Source organism: Dendrobates tinctorius, unplaced genomic scaffold, assembly GCF_039654945.1.
Source record: "Dendrobates tinctorius isolate UK_male_01 unplaced genomic scaffold, ASM3965494v1 ptg000022l, whole genome shotgun sequence".
Taxonomy (NCBI): Eukaryota; Metazoa; Chordata; class Amphibia; order Anura; family Dendrobatidae; genus Dendrobates; species Dendrobates tinctorius.
In genome coordinates, this window is record NW_027361690.1 from 61,940,756 (window position 1) to 61,962,338 (window position 21,583).

Below are 21,583 nucleotides of genomic sequence, written 5' to 3' on the forward strand. Positions count from 1 at the left end.
CATCCAGCCGCGGGGACTCAAACATTTTTCAAGCACCCCGAAGACACTCTGTTAGCTCGCCTTATCCGAGCACGTTCGCTCATCACTAGTGCTGATTAATTCCCATTTCTTCTATTTGGAGGAAGAAAATGAGAATTAAGCAAAACGAACATTCCTAATCAAATGTTCACATATGTCATCACTTGTATCTGCTAAACAAAGATTTTGTAGAACGTCCACCAGCTGCTGTCCAGCTCGAAACGCCTGACAGTGCCCACACTCTGGATGGATGCCTACACATGACAGTGATTGTGAGGAAAAGTATTCTGCACAGTGTGTTTTTCTAGTGGAGGCCTCCTACACAGGTAGTGGAGCAGTCCCTGTGCTTTCCTATACACATAAGTGGCATGCAGATGTCTGCCAGCCAGATGGAGGCCAAAAGGACTCACTTCTGAATTGGGGCTATGGCAACATTTATGTGTGCTCCTAGCCTAGCTGTGTCAAGTCTTCGTACATTATTTGGATCTGTTGTAGGGACAAGATCTCTATAATTAACAGATTTCGGCAATTACCATACGTTATATTTCAAACATAATACAATTTAAAAGAAAAAGTTGTATGGGCTAAAATAAACAAGCCGCCTGTACCTTTTTAAGAACACTGTCCGATTCTGTCCTCCGTAAATCCTGAGCATCTTCTCCCTCGTCTTTCTCTCCACCTTCAAGTGAAAAATGTAAAGATGTAGCATCAAGATTCTCTAACTTACATAATGATGTAGGGGTTAAAACACGGAATTCAATTATGTGTCACTTATCAGGCTGTTTGCTGTTTACTTACAATGAAAGCTTTATCGCTAAGACATTATCAATGCCAGGTCTGATATGCATGCGCGACTGCTAGTTTGGTTCCACCCCCTCCTTTGATAAGCAGTTCACTGTCAAAAGACAGTGTACCTACAGAGCCTGGTTTGGGCAGGGTGGTAGAAAGCCCCCGGTGTGGGTGAGGTCATAGAGGGCCTGAAGTGTGGGGGGGGGGGGGTCAGGGAGGGCCTGACGTGGGCGGGGTCATAGAGGGCCTGAAGTGGGCAGGGTAAAAGAGGGCCTGACGGGGGCGAGGATCAGAGGGCCTGACGTGGGCAGGGAGGGGGGTCAGAGAGCCTGGTGTGACAGGGACAGAGCGAGCTGCTTTCTCAGCTCTGCTTCATGATACATTTAAGAATTCTGATTGCCCTCATTCAACAAAATGACATACTGATGGATTCAGGGTGTCTTTTCATAGATGCTGCTGCTCTCAGATGAGGTGGCACACAAACCTGCTGACAGATTCCCTTTCATGTGTTATTCCCGTCTTAGCCTTTTCTGGGAATAACTCTATCCAGGCTCCAGAAATTCAACAGAAGTTATTAAAACCTCTTTATCAATATCCCACCTCCATTAGTCGGTGTTTGGATGGAGTTATTCCCTAGGAAGGCTGAGGTGGTAATAACCCTTTAATACACCATGCTATATTCTTACTTTTACAGGCATTAAGTTGGTGGCTGTCGAATCCTCCAAAAGTTTCTGCTCTTCGGGGTAGAGAGACGCAGCCGACGCCGGCCTCCAGGTCTGCAGGGCTGGGAGCCTGCTGCTGCACTATGCTGCTCCACAGATTCTGGTTTAATAGCACTTGAAGCGTTTCAACTGTAAAGAAAAAATAGTAATAAAAGGTAATTGCTGTCCATAGTAGTTTTCTTTTTAGTATGAATAACATCTATCGTTATTTTCTTCCCTTTTACCATAATTATGGCATCACTACAAGACTCAGCAAGGACAAAGCATCCCCTTTCTAACTTCTGTGGCCCCTGCCGCCTATCCCCAATGCAGAGCTCAATGTTGTGCGAATTGTAATACATGATTATACATATTATATATTTACATAACCGATACAAAAATATGAAAATATAAACCCATACCCTCTTTTATTGCACTTTTTATTAAAGTCTCTCCTCGCGGAGCCTCCTCTGTGTTAGCGCGAAAAAGAATTCTTCCTGACACACAGAAGTTCTTTTCATGGCTACTGCAGTCCACTAAAGTTTGAAATATCTTCTCTTTTTCTTCAAGTAGACCAATAATCTGATCGTCTTTTTGCTGAAGTTGCTCTGTTATTGGAGGAAAAAGAAAAGTCAAATCTCTACTTCTGAATTAGCGCAACCTGCAGTGACAGGTCCTGGAGCTACACTCAGCCATTATTTAGTCACGTACTGCTGACCTCTGCTGGACATGAGGGGGAACAACTTATCCAGAAAAATAATTTCTCCTCCCCAGAAAATGGAAATAATTTGCTGTACGTACCAAAATACTCTTTTGAATAACCATACAGAAGCATCTAGTGAAATAGGAAAATTTTGAAGACCTGTACTTTGCCATATGTACCAACTCTAGTGTTATTCCCAAGTAAGTCCCCCCACCGGAAGGTTAAATGTGGCGGTAGACTGGGCAGTATTGCTGATGAGGCATACATCCCCCATCGGAAGGTTAAATGTGGCGGAAGACTGGGCAGTATTGCTGATGAGGCATGCATCCCCCCACCGGAAGGCCAAATGTGGCAGTAGACTGGGCAGTATTGCTGATGAGGAATGCATCCCCCACTGGTTGGTTAAATGTGGCAGTATACTGGGCAGTATTGCTGATGAGGCATACATCCCCCACCGGAAGGTTAAATGTGGCGGTAGACAGGGTAGTATTGCTGATGAGGCATGCATCCCCCACTGGTTGGTTAAATGTGGCGGTAGACTTGGCAGTATTGCTGTTGAGGCATGCATCCCCCACTGGAAGGTTAAATGTGGCAGTAGACTAGGCAGTATTGCTGATGAGGCATGCATCCCCCACTGGATGGTTAAATGTGGCAGTAGACTGGGCAGTATTGCTGATGAGGCATGCATCCCTCACTGGAAGGTTAAATGTGGCAGTAGACTGGGCAGTATTGCTGATGAGGCATGCATCCCTCACTGGAAGGTTAAATGTGGCGGTAGACTGGGCAGTATTGCTGATGAGGCATGAATCCACTCACCGGAAGGTTAAATGTGGCGGTAGTCTGGGCAGTATTGCTGATGAGGCATGAATCCCCTCACCGGAAGGTTAAATGTGGCGGTAGTCTGGGCAGTATTGCTGATGAGGCATGAATCCCCTCACCGGAAGGTTAAATGTGGCGGTAGACTGGGCAGTATTGCTGATGAGGCATGCATCCCCCCACCGGAAGGCCAAATGAGGCAGTAGACTGGGCAGTATTGCTGATGAGGCATGCATCCCCTCACCAGAAGGCCAAATGTGGCAGTAGACTGGGCTGTATTGCTGATGAGGAATGCATCCCCCACTGGAAGGTTAAATGTGGCAGTAGACTAGGCAGTATTGCTGATGAGGCATGCATCCCCCACTGGATGGTTAAATGTGGCAGTAGACTGGGCAGTATTGCTGATGAGGCATGCATCCCTCAACGGAAAGTTAAATGTGGCGGTAGACTGGGCAGTAATGCTGATGAGGCAGGCATCCCCCCACTGGAAGGTTAAATGTGGCGTTAGACTGGGCAGTATTGCTGATGAGGCACGAATCCCCCAGTGGATGGTTAAATGTGGCAGTAGAGCGGGCAGTATTGCTGATGAGGCATGCATCCCCCACTGGAAGGTTAAATGTGGTGGTAGACTGGGCAGTATTGCTGATGAGGCATGCATCCCCCAGTGGATGGAAAATGTGGCAGTAGACCGGGCAGTATTGCTGATGAGGCATGAATCCCCCAGTGGATGGTTAAATGTGGTGGTAGACTGGGCAGTATTGCTGATGAGGCATGCATCCCCCCACTGGAAGGTTAAATGTGGCAGTAGACTGGGCAGTATTGCTGATGAGGCATGCATCCCCCAGTGGATGGTTAAATGTGGTTGTAGACTGGGCAGTATTGCTGATGAGGCATGCATCCCCCACTGGATGGTTAAATGTGGCAGTAGACTGGGCAGTATTGCTGATGAGGCATGAATCCCCCAGTGGATGGTTAAATGTGGCAGTAGACCGGGCAGTATAGCTGATGAGGCATGCATCCCCCTACTGGAAGGTTAAATGTGGCAGTAGACTGGGCAGTATTGCTGATGAGGCATGCATCCCCCAGTGGATGGTTAAATGTGGCAGTAGACCGGGCAGTATTGCTGATGAGGCATGAATCCCCCAGTGGATGGCTAAATGTGGCAGTAGACTGGGCAGTATTGCTGATGAGGCATGCATCCCCCAGTGGATGGTTAAATGTGGTTGTAGACTGGGCAGTATTGCTGATGAGGCATGCATCCCCCACTGGATGGTTAAATGTGGCAGTAGACTGGGCAGTATTGCTGATGAGGCATGAATCCCCCAGTGGATGGTTAAATGTGGCAGTAGACCGGGCAGTATAGCTGATGAGGCATGCATCCCCCTACTGGAAGGTTAAATGTGGCAGTAGACTGGGCAGTATTGCTGATGAGGCATGCATCCCCCAGTGGATGGTTAAATGTGGCAGTAGACCGGGCAGTATTGCTGATGAGGCATGAATCCCCCAGTGGATGGCTAAATGTGGCAGTAGACTGGGCAGTATTGCTGATGAGGCATGCATCCCCCCAACGGAAGGTTAAATGTAAAGGTAGACTGGGCAGTATTACTGATGAGGCATGCATCCCCCAGTGGATGGTTAAATGTGGCAATAGACCGGGCAGTATTGCTGATGAGGCATGAATCCCCCAGTGGATGGTTAAATGTGGTGGTAGACTGGGCAGTATTGCTGATGAGGCATGCATCCCCCCACTGGAAGGTTAAATGTGGCAGTAGACTGGGCAGTATTGCTGATGAGGCATGCATCCCCCCAACGGAAGGTTAAATGTAAAGGTAGACTGGGCAGTATTGCTGATGAGGCATGCATCCCCCAGTGGATGGTTAAATGTGGCAGTAGACCGGGCAGTATTGCTGATGAGGCATGCATCCCCCAGTGGATGGCTAAATGTGGCAGTAGACCGGGCAGTATTGCTGATGAGGCATGAATCCCCCAGTGGATGGTTAAATGTGGCAGTAGACTGGGCAGTATTGCTGATGAGGCATGCATCCCCCCAACGGAAGGTTAAATGTAAAGGTAGACTGGGCAGTATTGCTGATGAGGCATGCATCCCCCAGTGGATGGTTAAATGTGGCAGTAGACCGGGCAGTATTGCTGATGAGGCATGCATCCCCCAGTGGATGGTTAAATGTAAAGGTAGACTGGGCAGTATTGCTGATGAGGCATGAATCCCCCAGTGGATGGCTAAATGTGGCAGTAGACCGGGCAGTATTGCTGATGAGGCATGAATCCCCCAGTGGATGGCTAAATGTGGCAGTAGACCGGGCAGTATTGCTGATGAGGCATGAATCCCCCAGTGGATGGCTAAATGTGGCAGTATACTGGGCAGTATTGCTGATGAGGCATGCATCCCCTCACCGGAAAGTTAAATGTGGCGGTAGTATTGCTGATGAGGCATGCAAACACTGTTTTAGGCATCTCTTACAGAGTGACTTTACAGGAGAGATTTCAGGTATTGTGTACTTGCTTTTGCATCAACTGATCTGCCTGTTGCATGTCACTGCTAGCAGCTTGTGTACCCAAGAGTATTTTATAGGCATTAAAAAGGTGGACATCAATCACCGCGTCCTGTCTGCGGACCATAATAAGGAGCAGTTTGACTGCAGCATTAGCTTAGCATCTGCACAAGAATAAGGCTGGACACAGCAGCCAGTTTGTTGACATTTACTAGCAATTACTTGGTTTTGCACGGTACCATTTATTTCACCCAGAAAATCAGGAGACCAATTACAAACAAGTGATTCTGCAGGGAAACAGCACTCTGTTGGCCTTACCCTGGGGTTATGGGCACATGGAGTTTTTAGGACACTGGTAGAACCGGAGAGTTTTCCAAGACAAATGCTTTAGGAAAATGCTGGTGTTTTTTGTTCCATACTAAGTACACAGGTGGCTTCCCAATGAAGCTGCCTGAAGAACGAACATGTCACTTCTTTTAACCTCTTCACAGTTTCTGAACCCTGACGAGGCTACAAGAAGTGACGAGACAGAACGTGTGCACAGAAACGTTGTTTTTACATTACTGTAAAACGTCCTATGCACAAAGCCCAAATCTCCAGTAGTGACCAAATACGAAGAGCGTAGCCATAGTGAGCACCACAGGCTCATACTATTTTGCCTGAGAAAGTTATAAAACGTAATGTAAAGTTTCCAGCACACAGAAAAAAATGATACAATATGAAACAAACTGACCTTTTAATTCTTTGGCTTTAGCATCCCAGTTTCTTTTTTCTTCCTCGGATTCACTCTGAACACCTTCATCCTCGTCTTTTTCCCTATGATTAAGAGCACGATAGTGACTGACTGGTAATACAGAGTGGGGCTCTCTACAGTAGTAACATTTAGCAACCTACATGGTCTGCATTGTCTGCTTGATGGTTCCAATCCAGCTATTCCGCTCTTCTTTTGTACTCGCAAGTACTTCTACAAGTTCAGGGTCTTTTCCTACTGTGCTGATCAGAAACAGTCCCTTCTCATCATGCGCCACCTCCCGCACGATGAGATTCTTCAAAGAAATCACTGTTGATTTTTGCTCCTGAAGACATACAAAAAGTGTTGTGCAAGTTTAGATGCAACCCTGTAATCTGCGCAATGTCTATCAGACCAAGTGTAAAATAATTAAGAAATGTGGGCCAAAATCTGAATATACTTAAAAAGGGTTATTCCCATCGTCATAGGTGGATATTGTCGGAGACTGCAACTTTTACAATTCATTGCTTATTAAAATTTACAGCTGTTCTTGAGATATTAACTCTTTCTTTTGTTTACAGCTCACTGGAGACCGACCACCAACGCTGTCTAGCTTATAAGCACTGCAGTGACGCTGGCCAGGATTAGGAGGTAACAATGCTCCCCAGCAATTCTGGCCAGCTTCAAAATAGTGCTTACAAGCTCAAAACAAAAGAGCTTGTAAGCACTGCACTTCTCCTCCTGTCTAGCTGCAGTGGTGGGTCTCCAAGGTATCGACATGTAAAAAAAAAAAAAAAAGAGCTAATATCACAAGATCAGCTGGAGATCGTAGTAAGCACTATCCACAAATAACCATGTATGAAGATGTGAATAACTCTATAATTATCCAAGTGGAGGACAAATCTACATCTCTTTGCCACTAAAGTATCTACAATACAACTGAGGAACTAGAATAAGCTGTCACAGTATATAGATTTCATTGATGGGAATGATCCTCACCAGTGATGCAAAGACATATTTCTGGTCCTTTTCTTGGAGGAAGACTAAGACATCAGACAGCAGAACAGCCAGAGCCTCTGTGAAACATGGCACAAAAAAAAGGTTTACTGTAAAATACTACACACCGACTGTAACCTTCCTGCCCCTGCAGCATTGCCAGTCCTGCCATCATCTGCTTTGCCTACCCCTGTGGACGGAGCCATGAATAGCTTCTACTGTGTTATAGTCACACTTGGCTTATTGCTCTTCCTAACACATTCTGCATTAGACAAATGTTCCAATTTGCAGCAACAAGGAGACTAGTAATGTACTGTACTATGTCCTACAACTGGTGATTTAACTGGAAAGGATGATTGTTTTCAGCAATATGGTTCATGGAAAGTAAAAATAGCCTGAAATTATGAGTTTTAGCTCCCTCCCTGTCTACGCTGAAGGAGACAATTCATAGCCAAGAAAACCAGGTTACCAAGCCTTGTAAAGTTGGTGCTGATGGAACAGGGGAAACAAAATGCTCCTGCAGCAGGGTGGAGACTGGGAGAACTGGTTGTTCTTGGCAGAACACAGCTCGTGGGCGAGAATGACTAACACACAACTTAATTGTACAGATGTTACTGTATATAAATGCTGGGCCTCTGAACTGGACAGTCCTTCAAGGCACCACACGGGAATTCTAGCATTTCACCAGTCTGACAATTACAAGGAGAATTGACTTGCTAATCCTGTAACTAGATGTAGAGATAATACAATGTATCATTACATATCAGTCTATAATAGACATAGTGACTTTACTCAATTCATTGTAAAATATGTTACCTTTTGATCTACTAGTTTGGTTCGACCTCAGGAACACAGGACCATCACGAACAAACTTCCTTCTCTTAAGATCCTCCTTGGCAAACATCTGTCCGCTCTTCATCCGTTGTATAGACTTGCTGTCTGTCTTACTATAGATCTCATGGAGCCGCTTCTTCATCTCATAATTTTTTACTTTATTATTCACTTCATTTAGAACTTCCTTTACCAAGCTTAGGCCGCAGGTGACAGACTGATGTTCCACCTCATTTTCTAAAATATCACAGGCAGAAAAAAAAAACATTTGGGAGGTTGTCTAGACCCTTTGAATAGTTTACTAAAAACGTACAATGCTATAAAATGAATAATACTCATTATTGATTTCCCTGCTAATGTGATAAGCCTCCTTCCGGCGTTAACCTCTGGTCTCTGCATCCTAGCCTCCAGTCATGATGTTATGTCATGCACAAATTCATAAAATAAGTTTGTTTCCCATCAATAACTGCTTACATAAAATGATTGGCTGCAGCAGTCTTGTGCCCTGTAGTTGTGACATCATCGCTGCATCTGGTCTATAAAGACCAGGAGCAGTGATGGAAAGGGATTGATAATAATAAGGAACTTAACACAAGCATGTTGATTGGTATTTGGTATTTACAAATTATAAATGGAAACTCTTTAAGTTATTGTCAAAGATATAATGCATATTACCTTAATAAAGAAGGGGCCATAATAAAATACATATTTCTTAGAGCGCAAAACTAGAGGGGCTGTATTTTTAAGCTGTGTGTGTCACGGGGTTACCGCAGCAGAGAGGAGCCAGAAGACCACAGCGTCTGATTATTGGGAGCTCTGGGAGTCTTGGCTCTCAGATGAGCACGGTTAGCCACTCCTATCTCCTACATAATCTGGGTATTGACTGACACACATCCTTCAGAGTTAGCTTATGCTGCATGGCTGGGAGGATAGTTGTTTGGTGGGTATATAAGAAGGCATTTGGTGGGTTTATCAGTGACTGTTACTTGGGTTAGAAACTGTGATAATTCCCTTTCCTTCTACTTTGGTTTCCCCATCCTCCACTCCCCAATACATTCCTCTGTTAGATGTGAGTGAATATTTGTATGCCTGGTATTTTTACTTTGCCCCTGTTCGTGTTGTCTTGTTTGTCTGGTTGGTGTACTGCGGTGCACAGTTGCTCCCCTTTTCCCTGGGTGAGGGCAGGGAACAGATGGAGGGCGGATTGAGAAGATAACGCAAGGTATATGTCCCCTGCATCTTCACTTTCAGAAGTAACACAGGGAACAGAGCGAGCTAGGGGTGCCTCTTAGCGTTAGGGACAGGGAAGGAGCCTCTGGTCCCAGGTCACCCAACATCCGAGTCGTGACATTATGTAGGAGAAGCAATATAATATCTGGGAGGACTAGTTTTCTAGACTTACAATGTATGAGTTGAGTCTAATCAATAAAATTTGCCTCTAACAGTAGTGATGAACACAAGTGCTTGTTACTTTGAGTTTGCCTAGGGTGCTCAGGTATACACCGAGTATTGCGAGTGCTTGAATGACATGTTCGAGGCCCTGCAATCGCATGTTTTGAGGCTGTTAGCCACAAAACATGCGACGATTTGTCAATGTTTGTCAGGCAGTCCCAGCAAGTTTTGTGGCTAATAGTTGCGAAATATGGGGCCAAGGAGATTCGAATATCTCGCGTAACGAGCACATGGGCTCATCATTTTAACTGTATTCTTGTAAAATCCCACCTAGATTGTAACCATATGGGCACACTACGAATGGATGTTTCTACAGCTCTATTATAGTAAATGTATATCGTGGCCTCAGCCCAAAGGCAGTACCTATATGTTAGTGCAAAGAATCCATATACAAAAAAAGGACAGCAAAATTAAAGCTTAAAGACTGGAATATTTGCCATCCAGCAGTGACAAATAAAAGTCTGCTTGCATTTCAAGTCCGAGAAATGCTGATGTTAGTGAGTGATGGATTTAAGGGGTTGTTCCCTTTCAGTTAATCTTCATTCCTGGGCTCTATTTGGTATTTAAAAAAAAAAGAAAAAAAAAAAAGTGCCATACTTATTCTTGAGTCCACCATTACGACTTTGCTGCTCTGTGTATGACATCGGCTACAGCACTCACTGAGCTCAGCAGCTTTGCCAGTGTAGATGGAAGGTCAGAGCCGCTGAAGCTCACTGATTGACTGCTGCGCTGTCAACATGGCGTCAGTGCTGCAGCCAATGCCAGAACACTGGAACAGCAGCGGAGGATTGCTGGAGATAGTGGGTGTAGAGCGGTGTCTTTTTATATCAAACAGCACCCAGGAACGAAGATTAACTAAAAGAGGACAATCCTTTTAAGGCTAACAGAACTTCTCAGTGAAATGACCATGTAGTGATTATATCAGTCCAATCAAATGTATGCATGGCGACCTTACCATCTGTATAATGAAGTATTCTCTCCAAAATAATTGGATACTTGGTAATCCTCTGTGTAACCAATAACAGGCATTCTGGAATCCCCATTCGCCTCACTAGGGGGCTGCTACTTTTTTTCTGAAACAGACACAAACATGAAGCGTGACCTATGAATATTGGGTAACACAAGCTGCATATTAAATGGAACCTGTCACCTGGAATAACCATTTACCTATAGGGACAATGGTGATATGCAGGTAAATAGCATTTCAATCACATGAGGCTGGTTAACTGAAAGTGCGGCTACAGGGAGAAAATGAGGTTATATTCTCCCTTCGGCCGCTCATTTCCAGTCTTCAGGGAGCTGTTATGGTCACCGCAAAATATAGTGTGTGATTTAACCTCTCCCTCTGAACCTTTAGTGACAATCTGCTCTGCTGACATACACTGCCAAGCAGGCTGTCACTTAGGGTGCAAGGGCATGAGATTAAAGCATGCCCACTGTACAACGTGCAGTGACTGTCACAATCCCCTCCACTGTCCCGTAGAGTGGAAGCTAGCAGCTGCAGGGAGAATATAATGTCATTTTCTCCCTGTGGCTGCTCTTGCAGTTACATTGTCTAACATGATTTAATTCCCATTTACATGCAGATAACCATCAAATCTGTAGGTAAGCAGTGATTTATTCTAAGGAGATTTGTTCACTTTAAACTATTAAAATAGAATATATTTTCTATACCTTTACAAAAGCCTGAAACCTTTTGTCTTTAGACAGTAGATCTTTAAAGTAGTCCAACGCTTCTTTGTGGTGGCCACAGAATTTACCATAAGTTTTAATCATGCGCTCTGCATTTTCTCCGGAAAACTGAAGAGAGACAGCAGAAAATATAGAATGACAATAAAAATTAAAAATGTTAGGTCTTCCACTATTAAATAAACGTAAATGACAAAATAAATGTAGTCTAAGAGGTAACGTTTCACCTTGTGGAGAGTGACATGCCAGGCCTGGCATGCCAAAGTGAGGAGGCTTATAGACCATGCATACGCCTCTTGGAAATTATTTGCATATATAAATGGAGAGTACGAAAACTTTTGAGTAAACTTTATGCTTGAATTTCTCACCATTTTAAAAATATTTGTCTACTGTACTTAAATGAGAACATTCTGAATTATACTCGAAGTTTGGGGACCAGTACAGACCCAGTCTAGGCTCTGCTTTCGTAGCTAAATGGTTATTTCCCCCACCCAACCAAAAACGTTAGCCCTGACCTCAGAGGCTGATATTCACATGCCAGGGCAAATTGCGGAAGTCTTAAAACATAAGGATGAACTCTGTAAATATGGAGTCTCTGCATAAACTTGGTGTATTTGTCACAAGTTTAAAAACCCATGACATGCTTCTAATTGTACTTCAGGAACAACAGAAACATCTGACTAAAAGATCTAAAAATACTGACGCAGCAGAGTTTGTGAAAAGCCAGTCTCAAAACTTCTGGCAGTGAAAGTATTCAAACAATAGTAAATTCCAATAAGTAACCAGTATAAAATGAATACTAACTGCTGATTTATACATACTTAAAGGCAATGGCGTTATCAGAAAAACCTTGACGGGGTAATATCCAAAGTGACAGGTACTAATACAATGGGTACCACATATTAAGTGCCCACATTTTCTTGGAGAATTAAGAATTTACATTTATTACAGTAGATGGTTCTAACCAGTCCCTGGCTGTGGAAGATGTAAAGCCCTGGGTTCACATTTATAGGCAGTACCAATGGCTACCAGTCAGCCCAGTATTAAGCCTTTTACATTAGTCGTTGCAGATCTATTATTACTGGTTATAACAAAAAAGACACACAAGGCTACACAACACTTTATAAAAGCACGGTGTTCATTACATCCCCAAGGGAATACAGAGCATTATACAGCACTCGTACCTATAACAAGCTTCCATACAGTTAGGAGATAATGAGGCCTTAACATGCACAAAGTACAACATGAACTCGTTACCTGGTGTGTACAAATATCTCCTATCCTCCTGATGACATAATTCTTCTCACTTTTCCCAACCATCGATTCCCTTTTCCTATCCAACATTCGCTGGAAGAACTGAGAGTGGATATTCAGCAGCTCGTCCATGCATGGAAAGATCTTCTCTATGACTTGCTGCTCATACTGTAGCTCAGACGACATTCCCTGACAGTAGATGTCACTCATGATCTTCAGTCTGAGGAAATGGTGCATTTCAGTCTGCATTAGCTCTGTGAATAAAGATCAGACTGTTACTGGCATGTAAAGAAATTCTCATTCACACCGCTTACACACATGATATGAAGAGACAGGCCATTGTAGAGACTAGATTTTTAAAAGGAAACTTTTGGTAAATAATACAATCTTGAGGGCTTTGTAGCCTAGGAGAGATTATGTCCAATCTGCTTACAAATAACTGACATAATGCTGCTAAAATAGACATTACAGTATGTAACAATTTGAGTACAGTAGAGATAGGTGAAACCAAACAGTAAAGTTCGGCGTCCGTACCAAACACCTACTGCTCGGGGCAGGAACACTGAACAAAGACTTCACCAGGAAGTCTGTGTTACTGTTCGGGTTCGGCTGTCCGAACACCGGGTGGTTGTCGCGCTGTCATGAGCATGACTGGGGGATAAACAGTTTTTAACCAGGATGGTGCCAAGATGCGAAAGTCCAGGCTGAGAACCACTGGGGAATGAGCTGCTGCGAGCGCAGCATCAGTGACTAGCAGTGACGTCATCGAGGATACCTCCGGTCACTGAGGCTGTGTTCCCAGCCGGGTTGAACTGCGGTGATCTCGGTGAAGATCCCCACTAGCACCGTGAGATTACTTCCCATCAGCCGCTCCTGCTCTCGCTGTTATTAGTGGCAGCAGGTGTTGGATGATGGGAGTAGTAGTCCCATCAGCTGACACCAGTGACCTTAGGTAAACTTTACACCTTCAATCACAGCTGAGAGATCATGCTGTCTTTTGAAAGAGTGGGAACCGCAGCTCTCTGACCGATGGGGATGATTTCACAGCAGAACAGAAGTGGTGTTGGCCGCGCTGTCATGCACATAACAGCGTGGCAAACACAGGATGTTCAGGACCCCCATTCGAGTAAATGGGGTTCGGGCAGCCAAATTTTTTGTAACTGTTCGGCCGAACCCACCGGACCCGAACATCCAGGTGTCCGCCCTTCTCTAGAGTACAGTCTCCATAAAAAAAGCCACTGAAGACATTACATGACTGCTACAAAGACAAAAGATCACTACAGCCTATAAAAATTTCTACTTCCAAAATTCAAATATAGACAGCATTGTTAGAATACCAAGATACTAAGGTCATAGAAATTACAATAAAGATAGTTAGCAGAATGCAGCAATAAATTCCTAAATACATTTATTAGCAAAACATGATTGTTTGGTCCAGCGAGGTATTCCCAATACATTAAAATGTTCGTTATTACACGGATAAAAACCCGTTGTAGAATGTTTGGACAGGAGCCTGTGAGCATATGCAGGTATGCTGAGGTAAGAAGAGGCTTCTAACACTGCTGTCAGTCCCGTCTATCTGATACTGAAGATACCAGGGGTGCTGAAGAAGGAGGAGGCTGCTCACACTGCTGTCCACCTTGTCTTTCTGATCTAATACTGAAGATACAAGGGTGCTGGAGTAACAAGCAGCTCCTAAACACTGCTCTCAATCCTGTCTATCTGATCTAATAGTGGAGATACCAGGGGTACTGAAGTAAGAAGAGGCTGCTCATACTGCTGTCCACTATATTGATCTGATCGAACACTGGAGATCCCAAGAATACTGAAGAAAAGGTTTCTTACACTGTTGTCCCCTCTGTCATTGTGATCTAATACTAGAGATACCAGGAATGCTGAGGTAAGAAGAAGAGGTTGCTCACACTGTTGTCCACCATGTCGGTCTCATCTATTACTGGAGATACCAGGAATGCTGAGGTAAGAAGAGGCTGCCTACATTGCCTGCCTGATCAAATACTGAATATAAAACGGTTGATGAGGTAAAAAGAGGCTACTCACACTGTCTTTCTTAATACTGAGCAGCTGCTGTGACAGATAGCTAGACAGTACATGGGATAAGTAGTCTCTAGGTTAGACCAGGGTCACATTTGCGAGTGTGATGCGAGAAACTCACGCGAGTCTCTCGCATCAATACCCGGCACTGCCGCCGGCACTCGGACCGGAGTGTGTGGCTGCATAGAAATACATGCAGCCGCACACTGCGGTCCAGACCGCCGGCGGCAGTGCCGGTTACTGATGGAAGAGACTCGCCCAAGTTCCTCGCATCACACTCGCAAATGTGACCCTGGACTTACAGGAGTGCTGCATCTTACTCTCAACATGTGCACAGACACCTTTACTATTAACACTCTAGGACATGTTTTTGTCACTATAACAAGATCATGAATATAATAAAGTAATAACCTCCCTTGTTAAGGAATTTAGGAATTCATTATAACTATATTTTATTTTTTCTCTGTTCTGGGAAAACCCATTTAAAGTATTTGCTGTAATCCTCTCCAAGATCTGTCCAAGTTCCATAGATAGAACCAAAAATACTGATCTCCACAATGTTTTTATATAGAATTTCAATAACCCTTCTGACGTAACACAAGATAATCTTGAGGCTGAAGTCACACATGCAGTTTTGTAGATTTTATACTTTCTAACAAGTTAACAAGAGGTTGTGTGTTCCACAAGGAAGTACAAGATTATCTACTACCATGTACAGTGGGGCAAAAAAGTATTTAGTCAGTCAGCAATAGTGCAAGTTCCACCACTTAAAAAGATGAGAGGCGTCTGTAATTTACATCATAGTTAGACCTCAACTATGGGAGACAAACTGAGAAAAAAAAATCCAGAAAATCACATTGTCTGTTTTTTTTTCATTTTATTTGCATATTATGGTGGAAAATAAGTATTTGGTCAGAAACAAGCAATCAAGATTTCTGGCTCTCACAGACCTGTAACTTCTTCTTTAAGAGTCTCCTCTTTCCTCCACTCATTACCTGTAGTAATGGCACCTGTTTAAACTTGTTATCAGTATAAAAAGACACCTGTGCACACCCTCAAACAGTCTGACTCCAAACTCCACTATGGTAAAGACCAAAGAGCTGTCAAAGGACACCAGAAACAAAATTGTAGCCCTGCACCAGGCTGGGAAGACTGAATCTGCAATAGCCAACCAGCTTGGAGTGAAGAAATCAACTGTGGGAGCAATAATTAGAAAATGGAAGACATACAAGACCACTGATAATCTCCCTCGATCTGGTGCTCCACGCAAAATCCCACCCCGTGGGGTCAGAATGATCACAAGAACGGTGAGCAAAAATCACAGAACCATGCGGGGGGACCTAGTGAATGAACTGCAGAGAGCTGGGACCAATGTAACAAGGCCTACCATAAGTAAAACACTACGCCACCATGGACTCAGATCCTGCAGTGCCAGACGTGTCCCACTGCTTAAGCCTGTACATGTCCGGGCCCGTCTGAAGTTTGCTAGAGAGCATTTGGATGATCCAGAGGAGTTTTGGGAGAATGTCCTATGGTCTGATGAAACCAAACTGGAACTGTTTGGTAGAAACACAACTTGTCGTGTTTGGAGGAAAAAGAATACTGAGTTGCATCCATCAAACACCATACCTACTGTAAAGCATGGTGGTGGAAACATCATGCTTTGGGGCTGTTTCTCTGCAAAGGGGCCAGGACGACTGATCCGGGTACATGAAAGAATGAATGGGGCCATGTATCGTGAGATTTTGAGTGCAAACCTCCTTCCATCAGCAAGGGCATTGAAGATGAAACGTGTCTGGGTCTTTCAACATGACAATGATCCAAAGCACACCGCCAGGGCAACGAAGGAGTGGCTTCGTAAGAAGCATTTCAAGGTCCTGGAGTGGCCTAGCCAGTCTCCAGATCTCAACCCTATAGAAAACCTTTGGAGGGAGTTGAAAGTCCGTGTTGCCAAGCGAAAAGCCAAAAACATCACTGCTCTAGAGGAGATCTGCATGGAGGAATGGGCCAACATACCAACAACAGTGTGTGGCAACCTTGTGAAGACTTACAGAAAACGTTTGGCCTCTGTCATTGCCAACAAAGGATATATCACAAAGTATTGAGATGAAATTTTGTTTCTGACCAAATACTTATTTTCCACCATAATATGCAAATAAAATGAAAAAAAAAACAGACAATGTGATTTTCTGGATTTTTTTTTCTCAGTTTGTCTCCCATAGTTGAGGTCTACCTATGATGTAAATTACAGACGCCTCTCATCTTTTTAAGTGGTGGAACTTGCACTATTGCTGACTGACTAAATACTTTTTTGCCCCACTGTATATAGTAATTGTGTTCTGTACATGAACACAAGGAACAAGATCTATTACTCCTTACCATAAATAACATCCTGACGCTTAACAACTTCTTTCATTTGTTGCATAAGAAACACGCCGTCCACGGCTTCACTCCAAGAGGCTTTCTCCAGTTGCCTTGAATCTATCTCAAACTCTCCTAAGAGCTGCCCCTCGTACAGGTCAGTACCTAGGAGCAAAGGTATTGTCCACTGTTATGTCATAACTCCAAAGGAAATTATTCACAATAGCAGAAGGAAAAAGAAGCTGGCCATCTATTTAAAGGGTTATTTACACAATCACATTATTGTTCACAAAGCACAGTAAATGGATATTTATCATACAGACAATGCAATGTTTCTTGTGCCTTTATGTCTTGCTTCATCTTTATCGCCCTATTTGTGATCTATACTCACATAGCTGAATTGGCGGTCCTATTACACTGCTAAAATTATATTTCCCAGCAGTCCCCTGCTTCTAATTAGTGTTGCAGAACCATCCCTCAGTCTCGTGTGCGCCATGACTAGCCTCACCACTCTGAGATGGTGACTCAGATGCATCACTACAGATATCTGGAACATCCTTGAGCTAAAGTGTACAATTCATGCTATTTTTCTATGCACTCTAAGCTCCTGTACACACTCTGCCATCCTGATTTCATCTGCTGCCTGTGTGTTTTTACATCACTGCTCGGCTTGCTGGTTTTCAGCAGGGCTCAGTTGTACTGCAGTCCTCCACAAGGAACTTGTAATAACTAGGGCTCAACAAAATTGAGCTGTGCTTGATACCTTCAGCAGACTGAGCTCAGAGATGTAAAACTGCAAATGCCACTCTGTTGATGCATATAGCAGAAGATCATTCTCAATCGAGCGGCATTTGCAGTTTTACATCACCGAGTTGTCTGCTGAAGGCATCAAAAACAGATCTGTTCTTCTGAGCCTAGTTATTAGAAGCTCCATTGTGGAGAAGTGCAGGAAACAGTATTTATGTAAAAAAAACATAAGCAGCTATATTAATGTAAATGGCAGAAAATAAAATCAGCAGACGGACTGCTGTACAAGACCATACAGTGCAGAGAACTATGCTGGCAGTAAGCTAGTTGAGAGTTTGCACCGTATATAATCGACTAGGATCAGTGGAACTACAGCAGGACAGATCCAATGGCAAATGGATGGTAAAAAAAAAGCCTGAAGGGGTATGCTTTAGGGGTTGGTATGTGCTAAAAAGGCACCTTTAGGCTGTGTGCACACGATGCGGATATCCAGCGGATCCGCAGCGGATTTTACAGCGCAGAAACGTTGCATATCCGCATTGTGATGTACAGTAGCATTTAAAGCAATGGAAAAAAAACCCGCTGTGCAGACGCTGCAGATTTTTCCGCGCGGTTTTCCTGCGGTACAAAATCCGCAGCATGTCACTTGTTTTGTGCGGTTTTCCACCTCCCCTGTCTCCAAATCCGCAGGGGGAAAACCGCAGAAAAACCGCATTAAAAATGGAAGAAATCCGCAGGAAAAATGCAGGTCATTTGACTTGCGGATTTCTTCAATTCTGCGCGGAAAAATCCGCAGGGCCAAAAAGTACGTGTGCACTCAGCCTTAAAAATATGAATTATGCTGTCACAAATGAACGTTATAAAATCCTATTTTTACTTTGGGAATAACCCCTTTAAATGTACAACGGGAGGTTAAAATGAAGGTAAAAACTGCAGGCTTACAATTTGTAACCCTATAATCATATGCTTGTAATTTGTTGGAAAATAAAGAAACATAACTAAAATTTAAGACCAGATTATACTGTTAATTTACAATACAAGTCCATTACCTTCATCGCTCAGAGATTCCGTAGACTCGTTAACCTTACAGGCTTTGTGCAAAGAGTCAGTCGATTGCGACAAAGTTCTGAAGCTGCCCAGAAGATTGTCATCACGTCCCAGCCTGCAAAAGGAGGATTACAAAGAGTTTTAGTGTTTTCATTCATAGATTCTTATATATACAGAAATGTTCCTTATATCTGCTATGAAATAGGGTTTTAAAACATTTAAGGCCGCGTCACACACAGCGAGATCGCTAGCAAGATCGCTGATTTTGTGACGCATCAGCGATCTCACCAGCCATATCGCTGTGTGGCGCATGCATCAGCGACTGGTCCCCCCCGCCGGGTGTCGCAGATTGTGCAGGATCGTTCTGGGCCATTTCTTGATCGTTGGTCTCCCGCTGGCCAGCACGCATCGCTGCGTGTGACAGCGAGAGACCAACGATCAGCAACGCTGGGAGCTGGTATCCAACGTAAACAGCGGGTATCTAAGAGCCGTGCGGCTCTTAGATACCCGCTGTTTACCCTGGATACCAGCTTGCTTGCTGGTCCTGATGGCTGGTGAGTCTGTGTATGTGTCAGCTCACCAGCGATCAGCTAACTATGTCCCAGTGATCCCATCCACGTCGGATCGTTGGTGAGATTGCTGGGACATCGAAGAGTGTAACGGGGCCTTTACTCTAATGATGCCAGAATAACGATTAGAAGTTTTTTCTGTTTTTTCCTTGGACTGGATTTAAGCAGCAAAATAAAAACCTTATACCCTGAAATGTTTTGTGTAGAGATACTTTTGGATATAGATAACGTTGTCTGCGGTCTTCTGGCATTGAAGCCAAGCGTCATCAAGGACTTTTCATCTACTGCCACAATTGCTGAGCGAGGCCGCTCCTTTGATAGGGAGCCTAAAAAATATTAATATGTTTATTATTCAATTACTCAAATTTATTAATCAGGCCACTCCAGTTTTTGACATAAATTGCATAACTTTTAAAGGAGCAGTGAATGCGCAACATATTTACAACTTTTCTTAAAACCGATAATAAGAAAATTTGGACTGGTCTTAGATGCTCAAAGCATGAAATAAAAGCATAAAAGTGACAAAAGAGGAAGCAATCTTATACAACCAATGTATTTAGTAATGTTTACTTTTAAAGAACTGGAGTGGAATTAGAAAGTTAAAAGCATATTAGGGCAAATTAGGTTTATTTAAGCCAATAATAAAAGATCCACACCAATATGGAGCATTCCTACACTGACCTAAAGTCAGAAAATCAAATGTTCACATCCTAAAAGATTAAGATTTATGCAAAAAAATTGCACCATTGTCCAGCTTAATAAAACTTTATAAAACTTGGTGCCCATGCTCCGTCCAAAATGAATGGGTTGTCTGGGCTCATGCAATACTCGGCAGCGCCTGCTACACAGTAAATGGAGCAAAGCTTTGCATCCAGAGGTTGCTGGAGCAAATAACAGCTCAATGTTTGGGGTACCGGTGATCAGAACCCCTCCGATCCTATGAATAGATCAATATGTTGTGCTCAGACAAGCTCCTCAAGGGAATATGACATCTGATAAATGCTCTCCGATCCACGGGCAGCATGTATCTGACTGTACTGACTGTATGATTTCTGCCAAATATGTTTATCTCTAAAATAACATGGAGTTTCAGAGAATGCCATACTGTAAAATGTGTTGGGTGACCAAGCCGCACGGAAGACTCAGAGGATCCTCGGCAGCTTCTCCCCATCCACTGCCCTGGATTGTCAGGTCTATCCCATTAGGCTAGGTTCACATTGTGTTAGGGGCATCCGTTTAACGGATGTGCTAACGCAGATGTTATTTTTACATCTTTGTGCACCTAGCGCTTACGCATGGTAGCATTTTGCTACCATACGTTAGCCATACAGGCCTATGCACAGCGAACGCGTGCGTTCACTGTGCGCTAGACCTAACGCACCCTAGAACGCTGTAGATCGCGTTCGAGGGTGCGTCACAAAGTAGCGCATCATCGCTAACGCATGCCAAATTTAGGATGTGCCGCTATGTAACGAATGCGATAAACACAGAGCCATAACGAAATATGAACCCAGCCTTACAGATACACAGGAAGAGACCTGTCAGTCACCGGCAGAGGGAACGGAGAAGCACTCGCCTGCCCGATGACTCTCCCGTGCATCTCAGTCCCCAGCGGCTTTTAAAATACGGCTTTCTGAAATCTTGATTTTAGAATTAAACATACTTGGCTGAGATCATACAGCAATGTCTGATAAATGCTGCCCGTGGAGCAGGCAACATGTATCACTGTCAGGTTCCGTTTAATTTATGACCACTATTGCAGCTTTTTGCAGTTAAATTGACACCAAAAACTTGTGTAAATTTCTTAATAACTGTGGCCCACCACTCTTGTCTATGAACTGTATCTAGTACCACAGCTCAGTTTCCTTTACCTGAATGGCTCTAATCCTCAATGCCAGACACAATCAGATAAAAAGGGCACAGTTTTTTGGTAAACTTTTTATTTTATTTTTTTTAGATCCTAAGCAACCAAAACTCACATTTTCCACTACACTTAGCTTATATTAAGCACATGGCACAGAATAGCAGTTTTCTGAATAAAAAACATATACGTAGATGAACAAACAAAAATTAATCACATCCTTTATAAGATACAATAATATGTATATGTTTAGACACTGCTCACCTTTATTTCTCATGACTACGGTCTGAGTGACTGCACCCTGTGATTGTAAAACCTTTTCTTCCTGTAAGGAAAGACATTTTCTGTTAGTAATAATACTATGACAGCCATATAAATCCTTTGCACGATTCACAGGAGAAGGAGTCAACTCTTCAGTTTAAGTAATAGCATGGACTAATATGTGGCTATGAAGACA

At 43.6% G+C, this 21,583-nt stretch overlaps 1 protein-coding gene across 3 annotated transcripts in view; it reads right to left on the bottom strand.

The window, feature by feature from the left end:
* Positions 1 to 21,583, bottom strand: part of AKAP13 (A-kinase anchoring protein 13) — a 250,169-nt gene that overhangs the window by 8,037 nt on the left and 220,549 nt on the right. For all 3 annotated transcript variants that reach the window (XM_073568737.1, XM_073568735.1, XM_073568736.1), the window contains 14 exons: positions 21,391 to 21,451; positions 19,453 to 19,591; positions 18,699 to 18,811; positions 16,921 to 17,067; positions 12,493 to 12,743; positions 11,221 to 11,346; positions 10,502 to 10,619; positions 8,080 to 8,331; positions 7,267 to 7,343; positions 6,432 to 6,613; positions 6,271 to 6,353; positions 1,931 to 2,116; positions 1,494 to 1,658; positions 627 to 697 (listed from right to left, as the gene is read on the bottom strand). In XM_073568737.1, the coding sequence (XP_073424838.1) occupies positions 627 to 697; positions 1,494 to 1,658; positions 1,931 to 2,116; positions 6,271 to 6,353; positions 6,432 to 6,613; positions 7,267 to 7,343; positions 8,080 to 8,331; positions 10,502 to 10,619; positions 11,221 to 11,346; positions 12,493 to 12,743; positions 16,921 to 17,067; positions 18,699 to 18,811; positions 19,453 to 19,591; positions 21,391 to 21,451 (1,971 nt within the window). The remainder of the gene's footprint in view (positions 1 to 626; positions 698 to 1,493; positions 1,659 to 1,930; positions 2,117 to 6,270; positions 6,354 to 6,431; positions 6,614 to 7,266; positions 7,344 to 8,079; positions 8,332 to 10,501; positions 10,620 to 11,220; positions 11,347 to 12,492; positions 12,744 to 16,920; positions 17,068 to 18,698; positions 18,812 to 19,452; positions 19,592 to 21,390; positions 21,452 to 21,583) is intronic.